The sequence below is a fragment of the Anopheles darlingi genome, chromosome 3, assembly GCF_943734745.1.
Source record: "Anopheles darlingi chromosome 3, idAnoDarlMG_H_01, whole genome shotgun sequence".
NCBI lineage: Eukaryota > Metazoa > Arthropoda > Insecta > Diptera > Culicidae > Anopheles > Anopheles darlingi.
This window is the reverse complement of record NC_064875.1, coordinates 11,564,601-11,576,972: the sequence shown is the minus strand read 5'-3', so window position 1 is coordinate 11,576,972 and position 12,372 is coordinate 11,564,601. Positions and strand designations below refer to the sequence as shown.

Sequence of the window (12,372 nt, the reverse complement as noted above, 5' to 3'; positions counted from 1 at the left end):
AAATCATTAAAAAATAACTGTTTGAGCTAGGGCTATGAAAATTTGAGAGTATTAGTTTTTTTGTATGAAAAATCTAAGAAAAATATCAAATCAAAGGTTAACAGAAAGTTACGGAAAATAATTTTGGTAAAAAACCAATATATACACCTCAACCGATTCGGTAGGCTAACCGATTCTAATTGCATACATTTAGGGGCCGAACATTTCAAAATTTGGCCGTTAAATAACCAGTGGAATGAACACGAACCTGAAACATGAGATTAAATCAATTTATGGTGCGAAAAACTACCCAAATATTATCTTTCGACAGTGAAAATGTAATGGCATCTCCCTCCCCTCTTCCGTAATAGCACTATTTAACGTTTATAATGTATTTTTCAAAGATATTTAACTGAAAAGGTGTGTATGTTTTTGGGACAATTATTATGTCTAAATCATCTTTTATCCCTCTGGAAGGGACGGAGGAAGGTACAAGCGATGTACTAGGTATGTACTCGCTCCCTCCCCACCCCTCCTCCACTCCTCCACATGTATTTCTGTGTCCGGCTCATTCTATCGGTTATCTAACGGCAAAATTTTGAAATGAATAACCGCTAAAATTATTTGAATCGGTTGAGGTGTATGTTCGGGTTTTTTACCATAATTTTTCTATTTTTTGAATAACTTAAGTAATGGGAATGAAATATAGTTTACATCCGATTCTGATACCTACAGAAGATACACACAAAGTTTGGTTCGAATCGGTTCAGCCGTTTCGGAGGAGTTTGGACACAAAAAAATGTGACACGAGATTTTTATATATATAGATGGCGCGTTTCGTGGAAAGCCACCCATCGAACACGCCAAAGGCCTGGCGCATGGTTTTGTGTGTGGTCTGCCGTCAAGGTCATGGTTTCGCTGTTCTGGACTTTCATTCATAATTTTTCTCCGAAAAATTATCGGGAGTATGCTGCGCGGCACGTGGCGCGGTTATGCTGGCGCGTACCTGCGGTTATCCTGAAGCAGTCCTATCCTTTGTTGTTTGACATATTTGTTTTTTTTTCTGGGGTGAGGTTTTAGGTCGAGAATTTTAAGGTTAGAATATGTTCCTCAGCTTAACAACTTGTTGACGGCTTGAAGTTCGTTACCGAAAGTTTCGTCGTAGGCTACTCGATACGCAAATATTTTGCCTCATATTTCGTTGACGATTTCTGTCCCGCTACTCGTCTCATGTTAAGTTTTCGCTGCCATGTCTATGGGATCTATACTCTTCGTCGATGAGCACGTCTGACGCACGAAAAGTGCATCTTTCTGGGGCTGGGAATCACTTGAACGTCGCTATCACGCTATACCCTTTCACTTTGCAACACACTCTAACGCTTTCTCTTTCATGCTCCCTCCCTATCTCTCTCCGCAGATGCTGTGCTGACGGTCGAAGATGAGTTAACGGTGCGCCAAAGATGATACCGGGTGTGGGCGGAGTGCCACGAGTGCCGCGGTTTCTTGCGCTTCTGCTGCTGCTCCTAACGCTAGCGGAAGTGCTGACGGGCACCCTAGGCGACCCCGCTCCATACATAGGCAGCTCCTCCCCAGGCAGCAGCACGGCCACCAGTGACCGAACGAGAAGAAGAACGACAACCAGCAGTGACGGCGGCAACGATGGCGATATCGATGCGGTCGATAGTGCAGCGAGCGCCTCTTTCTGGCGAACAAACGATCATGACGACGACGAGGGGGATGCTGCAGTACCTTCTGCCTCACCTTCGACGCCACGATCAGAGCGTTCGCTCACCAAACGCTACTCGGCTGCGGCGACGGCGACGGCGATCGACGGCGGTGGTAGTCCAAAGTACAGCTTTCACTTTGCGCACGCCGTCTACAACGTCTCGATACCGGAGAACAGCGTCATCAAGACGTACGCGGTGCAGCCCCCGAACGAGGACCGGATGGGCATCTACGTGACGCCCGAGCTCGAGGTCAAGTACAAGATCGTGTCGGGCGATAAGGACAAGTTCTTCAAGGCGGAAGAGCGGCTGGTCGGTGACTTTGTCTTTCTCGCGATCCGGTTGCGCACGAACAACATCGTACTGAACCGGGAGAAGGGCGACAGCTACCGGCTGGAGGTGAAGGCAACCGGTACACGGCGTGAGGGCAAAAGCCGCGTCCAGCACGAAGCGGATACGGTGATCGATGTCCGCGTGCTGGATGCAAACGATCTTAGTCCACTGTTCTATCCGACCGAGTATTCGGTGGCCATTACCGAGGATACACCACTCCACAAAAGTATCCTGCACGTGGTGGCCGAAGATGCGGATCTGGGGCTGAACGGTGAGATCTACTACAGCATCCTGGAGGAGACGGAACAGTTTGCGGTGCATCCGACGACCGGTGTTATTACGCTCACGAGACCGCTCCGGTTTGCCGAACGGGCGCTGCACGAGCTGACGGTCGTGGCCAACGACCGGGGCATCGGTTCGACGAGCCGGAATCAGGCCAGCAAGGCGCGCGTCAAGATAAAGGTGTTGCAGGTGAGTTCGAAAAACGATTCTCAAATCCTTTCCTAATGTTAATTTACCCCAAGTGACCTAAAAGTTGTCACTCCAATTTTGAAAAGCATTGTACTTCGTTTTTACAACAATTAATTTTGACAATTGCTATGTGAACTATGATGCTGATGCCTTTTCAACAAAAGCTAAATGCTTGTCTAGTGCATAGATAATAGATAATAGACACAAGTAAATCGCATTTCACCTAAAAAAGCGAGAGTGTGGAGTGACGTTAAACGTTAGGAAATCTGAAGTTGAGCAAGGAGCTTGTAGTGATATGCTTTTATTTAACTAAAAATGGCAGATCGTGGAATAAGAAATGACTTCAAATGAACGCCCGCCTGACGAACTCTCTGATTTTAATCTTTTCGGGAATCAGAGGAACTGTCAGATCGGACGGCGTATGAAGCAAAGCAATCTTCTGTCTCGATTTGAACAAAATTAACAATATAGCACTGCTGGAAATCCGTTTTAATTGCGTCTGGTTTTACGCCATAAATCCGGCCATGGAAAATGAATTCCATCCAGATAATTTCGCTGTTCGCTGGAACATAATTTCAAATAAACCCACATTTTGCTGGATTCCCAAGAATGCGCTTGAAGCTTACCAAGTTCTTAAGTTCCATGCACTTAGTTACGACAGGTACTGGACAGAGATTCGACCGGATTGATGTGAAATTCGATATTTTTTGCATAATGAGGCATTGCATACCATATTAATTTCCTTTTTGATTTTCGAATGCTATGCAAATGCTTTTGTCGCGAATTGCATCAAACGAGGTTTAAAATATTTTCCAAACAGGAATATCGATATCCCTTCCATTTCCAACCATATTTTCCATAACGTTTCGTTTCGTTCCATAACGTGCGTTTCGGAGTATTTGCAGAACGCTTTTCGTGATGTGCTGTCAGCATTAAAATCACTTATTGCGGTCCGCGGATTTACACTTAATAATTGAAAGTTAATACTCAATTCCATCAAGTGCGCTTCGGAACAGCACTGAACGCGCTCGCGTAATGCCATCAACAATGTTCCGGAAAACGTTTGAAACCGCAATCGCTATCGAGCATAAATTGTGTGCATTGTGAATCCACGCAGCTGTGAAAACAATATGTTTTTCCGAATCATTATCAACCATCAAAGTACTGACGAAATTCATTCGCTGTGAAGCTTCGTTGTAAAGGTCTTTTGTTTTGTGTTTCATTCCGTCATTCCAAGAACGGACTGATCCCGTCAACCTGAAGCATTTTGAGCGGTGAATTGCGTTGGAATCCTTCAACAATCCAATGATTGGGCCGAAATTCAGGAATCATTACCGACGGACCGACGGAGGATACGAGAACACGCAGCATAGCAAAATATGATTCACATTTTTGCGGAAATGCTGCTGCTAACAAACCCTCATTTCACCATTTCACGGATCACAATTCATGCCCTCCTTCACTGGCGTTGTGACCGCTCCCGATCTCATGGCGCTCTCGTCTCACTCTCGAACACCATTCTCGGCCATCATTCCATTCCGTAAAAACCATTCCACAACACCGACCAGCCGGTCGTCGGTGCCTTCTGTTCGTGTCCGAACCGACCGAAAACCGGTGCAGCAGCACTGGCACTGGCACTGGTGAGCGTATTACTGCTGATGCTGCTGCGACTGCTACTGCTGCTGCTGCACCGGCCTCTGAGTCTGGGAAGCCGGTAGATGAAAGGAATTTCAATATTAATGTCCCGAGCGCCCTCGATCATCCTTTTTCGAGCCGGACACAGAGAGAGAGAGAGAGAGAGGGCCCTCGCTAGGTCGAATTGTCGTCGTAGACCTTTAAGTCCTGTGTGTTTGTGAGTCAGGGTGGCCATTTCGTCGGCCAAAACCGGGCGCGCCATCACGCTTGACGACGGCACTGGGCCTTGTGCTGGTTTTTCGTCATCCGACCGAAACGACACCGACGTACACGGAGAGAGAGAGAGTGAGGGAGGTAGTATATTCCTGAAGAACACACCGACAAGTCGGGGACAAGGTCCAAGGCACACACACACACACACACGTTGGTTATGCAATGTCTAGTGCTGCGCAAGTTTTCGCGTGAATATGCTTGGATAATTATGCGTCATTTATTTTGAAAATATCAACGGTTGCGTTTCTTCGAGTTAATTAGTGTTTCGGGGCTCCCGGAGGCCCTTTTTCACATGCTTGCAATGCGGTTTAGTTGCTTCATTTTAAATGAGATTTTCCCATCTATATAATGTTTCGTTAAAGTAGTCCAAAATGCTAGATAATAGAATATAAAAAGAAGAATAAACAAGGAAATAACTTCGAAAACGCCACTGTCACTGTCCGCGAAAACGTTCGGGTCCGGTGGAATGGAATGAAAAATGGAAAATGGCAAAAGAAAAGCAGCATATTGCATTTTCCGAAACTCATTCCGCCCGGAGCAGAGAGAGATCCCGTGGGCTAATCGACAACACAACAAAAAAACCGGCCGCTCGGTGGCTGCTGTGTAATAAAGCGACCTTTTTTCTCCAAGCGTCGCGTGCGGGGGGCCATGTTTGCTGAGGTCCTGCATACATCACCATTTTGGTGGCCAATGGTTTTTTTTTTCTTCTCCCCCGGATGAATTCTGCAGCCGGCGGTACGGTGCGACATCGTGGGACATCATATCTTTGGCGCTGAGGGGCGTACGCCCAAGAGTAGTAGAACTAGGGGGAAGGGGGGGCCCATATCGAGAACCATTGTGATCCGTTCGGAGGCCATGCTCTCTTTTTGAATTTTTGGCCAACGACGGAAAAAAGAAGAAAGACCATGGGAGAGCGAGAGAGAGCGAGAGAGAGAGAGCGGACAAAAAATGCTGGCCCACAAGAACACAGCCGACCACAACTCTGGGCCAAGGAGAGGGGGGGCCTTCGGTTTCGGCACCATGTCCGACCAGCCGGGGCCAAAGCGCCGGGTTTTTGGGAAGATTTTTATGAATTTTACATTGGCCATGGGCCCGTGGGCGACCGTTTGGTATATATGGTTTGGTATGGTGGGTGATCCGGTCCGGTGTCTCGACATGATGTGGCACGGAACCATTTGGTGTGCTATGGGGTAGTGAACCCATAGGACGGACCGTTGCCAGAGCGCCCTTTTTTCCCATGGTCTGCTGCCTATTGATGTGGTTTTGTGGCCCCGCACGGTAGCGATCGAAGGGGACCCCGGACCGAGGATCCGAAATTGCACCAAAGACGGTGGCCACGTTTCATCAGGGTCGAAGGCAAACACACGTGCCCATGGGGACAATGTCGTGGAAGGCCTTGCGGTCTTGTGGAACTATTGTAATAACCGGAACGCTATTTAGTATTCCGTTCCAATTCGATGGTCCTTCAGCTTCCAGCGTGCTGTTCTGCTTGTATTCGGCATAAAATTAAGAGGAAAGTAATACAAATACTTGGCACGTTGACAGTTGCTGTGTACGCTGAGGGTAACTAAGGCGTAGGTAACTAGATGAGAGATTTTTAATCACGAGCGAACTTCAACATTCACGGTGCAATTGTGCTCTAACTTTAAGAATTTAAGAAAAACTCATCAATATTGAGTTCTCGACGTAGGAAAACTACTCAACATTCATGAAACATCAACTCACTATCGAATAACTTCATCTGAAAAATGCTCCAAAATCTCCAAATGGTATTGATTCGACAGTACTGCAGGGAGAGCGGAGAGGCGCGTTCGAGGGAGTAAGTCATAAACATAGTTTATGACTGCCACGCATATCCCGGAAGTCACTAATGGCGTTTACGTTCAGGGATGTTTGGAATCCATTTTTTCGGAATCCCATCTGCGGATCGCATTCCTAACTGGAAGTCTATCGTTCATCCACTCTGCATGCATACACACACAAACACTGACAGATCTCGACATTAATCAAACAAATTCCTCCCTCTCTCTCTCTTTCTTCTCTATCTCGCTAGGTGAATCTGTTTGCGCCGGATATTTTCGTACGGGCGCTGCCAGACATCCTGGAGAACTCGAACACTAGCATCTTCGGTATCGTGCAGGTCCACGATAAGGACAAGGGAGTACACGGTCAGATCAAGAGCCTCGAAATCGTCGGCGGTGATCCGGATGGCCATTTCCGCATCAAACCGACGGGCCGACCGGACGAGTACGTGATCGAGGTACACCGACTGCTGGATCGGGAGACGGCGCCGGCCGGCTATAACCTTACGCTGCGTGCCATCGATCGGGGCATCCCACCGAAGCAGAGCTACTACACCAAGGGTGTCCGGTTGGCCGACATCAACGATAATGCACCCGTCTTCAATCGGGAAATCTACGAAGTGTCGGTCCCGGAAACGTCCCCAACCAATACGCCCGTCATCCGGCTCAAGGTGACGGATCGGGACGAGGGCAAGAACGCGAAGGTATTCCTCGAGATCGTCGGTGGTAACGAGGGTAACGAGTTCCGGGTAAACCCCGAAACGGGTATGCTCTACACGGCGGTACCGCTCGATGCGGAACAGAAAGCCTTCTACACACTGACGGTGTCGGCGATCGATCAAGGGAATCCCGGCACACGGAAGCAATCGTCGGCGAAGGTGAAGATCAACGTGCAGGACACCAACGATAATGATCCCGTCTTCGAAACCTCCAACCTGACGATCACGGTGAACGAAAACGAACCGGCCGGTACGATCGTGACGAAGGTGACGGCCCGGGACAAGGATCTCGGCGAGAACGCGTACATCTCGTACAGTATCGCGAACCTGAACGATGTACCGTTCGATATCGATCACTTTTCCGGCAGTGTTCGCACCTCGAAGCTGCTCGACTATGAGAGTATGCGCCGGGAGTATGTGCTGCGTGTGCGTGCCTCCGACTGGGGACTACCATATCGGCGACAAACCGAGATGCAGCTGGTGATACGCCTTCACGACGTGAACGATAATCGGCCCCAGTTCGAGCGGATCGATTGTCTCGGTCGGATCCCACGGTACACCCCGATCGGTACCGAGATCTTTACGTTATCGGCGCTCGATTTCGACTATGGGAGTGTCGTGACGTACCGGTTACTGTCCGGGTATGAGGATGGATGCTTTAACCTCGACTCCGTCACGGGCGTCATCTCGGTCGGTTGCGATCTGAACGATGTCGGTATGGAGCAGCGCGAGATCAACGTAACGGCCACCGATGGGACACACTTTGCCGATACGGCCCGTATCCAGATCAATCTGGTACGCAACAAGCGCAATCTGGGTGCGAACCTAAAGGCAGAAGATGGTGCTACGTTCGAGTGCCGGGAGACGGGTGTGGCGCAACGGTTGACCGAGCTGATGGCGGCGGCCGAGCGGAACAATATGCCAGGAAGAGGTGAAAGTGCGACCAGTTCGGACGATTTTGCCATGATGCCGAGCCGGTATGGCGAGAATGTGCACGCGCCCGAATTCGTCGATCTACCGCTCGAAGTGAAGATCAACGAGTCGGTATCACTGGGGACGACGATCACGTGGATACGGGCACGCGATCGTGATCTCGGTTACAACGGCAAGCTAGTGTTTGGCATTTCGGGCGGTGACGATGATTCCGTGTTTCGGCTCGATCCGGACAATGGCGAGCTGAAGATCATCGGATACCTCGATCGGGAGCGACAGGATGAGTATCTGCTCAACATTACCGTGTACGATCTGGGCAAGCCGCAGAAATCCATCTCGAAGATCCTACCCATTACCGTGCTGGATGAGAACGATAATGTGCCCCGGTTCGAGAAGTCACTGGCCAGTTTCCGCGTCACCGAGAACGCCCTCAATGGGACGATCATCTTCCGGGTGAATGCGACCGATGCGGACCTTGGGTTGAACGCGAAGGTGACGTACAGTTTGGTGACGGATACGAAGGACTTTCGGGTGGATCCGGAAACGGGTGTACTGGCCGTGGTTGCACCGCTCGATCGGGAACGGCAGGAGGTGTACGAGCTGAAGATTCGGGCGACCGATGGTGGTGGTGATCAGAATACGCCGGCCCTGTACTCCGATGCGCTGGTGCGTGTAACGGTCGATGATATCAACGATAATGCGCCAGTGTTTAGTGTGCAGGATCTGACGGTCCGGATACGGGAGGATGTACCGAAGGGTACGGTCGTGACGGTTGTGTCCGCGATCGATCTCGACGTTGGCACGAGCGGTGAAATACTGTACAGCTTCGGTGAGAATGGTGATGGTGAGGGTTCGTTCCGGATCGATAAGAGTTCCGGGACGATCCGGACCGCTCGGATGCTGGATTTCGAAGAGCGTCAGGTGCATAGTTTGATCGTGAAAGCAATCGATCGTGGTACACCGTCGCTTTCGTCGGAAACGTCCGTTATAGTGGAGGTGATCGATGTGAATGAGAATCGGTTCGCGCCGCAGTTCGATGATTACGTGTTGACGGGTGCGGTGGCTGAGAATCGACCACCGGGAGCGCACGTAATGCAGGTGGTGGCAAAGGATGCGGACCCTCCCGGGCCCGACTCGCTCGTCAGCTACTCGATCAAGGGTGGCGATGGGCTCGGTATCTTCGCGATCGACAATGAAGGTAAGTCGATTGAGGTGGCTCCCATATTTACTAGCATACTATTTCTTCCTCTTTTTATGTCCTTTTCGTGAATTGAAGTTTCGTTCATAGGAGCCCATAAATCCAAAATAGAAAGACAGCATCCTTCGCTTGTTGTTGCGAGTTGCTATTGACGCTACGCCTACTTCGATGTTCTTCTACTTCCGCTAGGATCAACTTGTTCGCCATTTCGTTTGACCTATCGCAACCTTTACGTCTTGCTTTCTCTGTAAAACTTCTCAATTGGTGGTGCCCACGGAACTGAAATTAAACATAAATTCATCATCTTCTACCCATCTACCATGCAGACCCAAAGAAACGGTTGCTCGATGTGATCGCTAGCAGCCGGTGCCAGTTCTCTACGATACTCCGTTTTTTGACAGTATCTTTTCCTGGCCAGGAAGGGTGGTTTTTCCGCAACTTTTTCCACCGAGCAAGTGTTCGGTGCTCCCACGACGCCGACGATAGCTCACGATAGCCTGGGACACTGAAAAAGACGTGCGGTTTCATCATCAAAGAAACGATCAAGAGCAGCCTGCTGAAACGGTGGGTGGTGGTGGTGGGGTAAATTAATTTTCACCCAAAATCTGGTCCCCCACAACCGTTCAAAGTTTCATCTTCCTACTTGTTTCTCCACTCACCATACCCACCGCCGCTCGCTCCTTTGTGTAGCACAGTTCCGGCCGTCTACCGTGTGGCCGTGGCCCTGGTTTGTGTCTGGCTCTTCTCGCTGGCGAATAATTAAAACACATCCTTTCGTTGGGTTTTGTGTTCTTTTTTTGCTCCACGCTTCGTCCGGACCCGGAGCATCCTTTCATCCGTTTGCGTTTCTAGAAGAAAACCTGGGAAAAGCTTAGTTCTCGGGGTAGAGTTCTCCTTTTTCGTTTTGTTCATTTCGGTTGCGCTGCGTTCTGAAAAGCACCGGAAGGCGAGACAGTTGCTGTCATTAAGCGGTTGTCTCGCAGCGCGCTGCGCACTGTGCACTGCGATTGGCAACCAGAGAGCATCATCTTTACCGTCTTCGAGATCCGGTTTTTTTTTTTCGGCTTACATAGCAGGCTGCTGCTCTGCGCAGGACATTTGCATTCTTTATTCATATCTCTTAGTCGCTCGAATGTTTTATCGCTAGCGCGCTTCTTATCGTTATTTATGAGGCAGCAGAGGACAAGGATTTGGGAACTGCGCCGATAACGCTTCGCGACCATTTTCTTTCAAATTTCGATTCAACTGCTTGCAAACTTTGGAACTGAAGGCGAAAGTTTATTAAAATTGCATTTACAAAATTGAGTTCCTCCCGGGGCACACTACTCATTATAACCATCGAGTGCATCTAGTGTCTAGTATCAGAACTCTAAACGGCGTTCTCCTCGTCCTCCTCGGAAAGAGAACTTTGCTGTCCGGTGCCAAATAGCCTGTGCCTTGTAGAACCGACGCAAAGTTGTTCTTTTTGTCGAGAAGCCCCCAGGAACTTCTGGGTGAGTTCTCTTGTACCGGAAACGGTAAATTGAGTTGCAGTCTTAATCGGGTTGCGAAAGGCTGTTGGTCAGCAGCACTATCAGCAGCAGCACCAGCAGCACCAGCAACGACCAGAGCTCCATTACTACTCCAAAAAGACTTCAGGCATGTCCTCCTAATGTGTCGTGCTAAATGCACTTAACGTTTTACCATTTTTCGTCGCCTTTCCTTCTTCCACCCGCTGGAGTTGACGCTGGAAGCATGTTCTTACCGACACATTTTGCATAACATCTCTCTCTCTCCCTCTCTCGCTGAACCAGGAGGAAGAGTTTACAATTGCACCTTGTTACAGCCTCCAATAGAACGAAAGGGAGGGGAAAAAAGGAAATCTTTTCGCCAAAACAGAGCCAAAGGGATTGATGCTGATGGCGTCAGCTATAACGCTATACTGCCTGCCTCCGCCTCACTCTGGGAAGGAGTCTGGAGTGAAAAGTTGTGCTGATTCAATTTTTGAACTTCATTTATCGAATCAACGGCAAATCAAGTTCACTTGAGGGCTGATGAACTACTACACTGTACTGTGTTGCGCTACAAATACTGGTTGCGTTTTTTGCTCTTGCCCAACTTCGCGCTTCCATTTCTTCAGCCCTTCCGGGCGATATGATGGAAATGGTTTCGAAAAAGTTTTCTACCTCGTTAACCTCCTTAGCATACCAACTTCAGCTTGATGTTTCAAACTTCCGCATCCCCGGGATTGCGGATTGCGGATTTACAACATTATACCACTCTCTGGCAGCTTCTAGCTTGTGTTCCGACTGTTTCTTTTTTCAGATAAGAAGTCACTAACGCTTTGGTCAAAAGTTAATCACAATTCCACACCACGAACGGTCTATTATCGTGTTACTTATAAATCTTGGCCACCACACGGACGCCCCGCTATCGCCATTGATTCATGATTATCGCTGCTGCTGCACATACACCCGGCCGCTCACATCACAAATGAGTGGCTATAATCATGTTAATCCATCCATCCCTCCCTTTCCGAAAAGCGAAAACGCACGGGCGTGGGCCTGCCTGGCCATGCCTGGGTTCCGGATTATCTTCCGGAATACAACATGGTGGCACACTGTCTGTAGTTCATAAATTAATCCCAAGTGGTGGCGATGGTGGTGGTGGCCGCCGAGCTCTGATGCTGATGCTTGACCGAGTTCGCTGGAACCGCGGAGAGGGGGAGGAACGCATGGGAAGAACGATAAATCAACTCTCGTCGCAAGAGGAGAAGGAGGGGGTTGAGGGACTTGAAGTTGGATCATGAGCAATCAAGGCGCCCGCCCGGTGTCGCCGATGTCGGATGTCGGTTCACGCTCGAGCCTCCAAATTTCCATATATTCGGCCTTTCCAAGGCATCACATCATCTCGTACGTCGCAGTCGTTGGAATCACGTGCCTTCGGTCTCGGGAATATATGTCTTACCCAGGACATCCAGGACATCCCTCTAGTTTCCCTCACTCCCTACCCTCCCCCCAGCGCAGCATAAGTAATAATGGTCCCACAGTAAATGATTGTTTTGCTTGTTTCCGGCGAAATTTATGACCAAGGCTCGAGACTGCTGCTGCTGCTGCTGCTCGATACAGCAACCACCGGCTGCTACTGACCGCTCATCGGTGCGTATTGAAACCAACCATCACTGTACGGTGTGTGTGCGTTTGGTTCGGTTGTTCTGTTTGCCGGTTCGCAGGTCTCCATCAATTTCCGAGCAGCTCATAATTGCTATTGACATTAATTATTGCTCATAATTTACGACTGCCTGCCCGATGCGATGATATGATGTG

The 12,372-nt window shown here is 49.3% G+C and overlaps 1 protein-coding gene across 1 annotated transcript in view; it reads left to right on the top strand.

Annotated features, from left to right (window-relative positions):
* The window catches only part of LOC125956046 (fat-like cadherin-related tumor suppressor homolog), a 200,146-nt gene that overhangs the window by 113,228 nt on the left and 74,546 nt on the right, over window positions 1-12,372 (top strand). Inside the window, 2 exon segments of the mRNA XM_049687524.1 lie at window positions 1,397-2,507; window positions 6,469-9,067. Of these exon segments, the coding sequence (XP_049543481.1) occupies window positions 1,440-2,507; window positions 6,469-9,067 (3,667 nt within the window). The 5' untranslated portion in view covers window positions 1,397-1,439.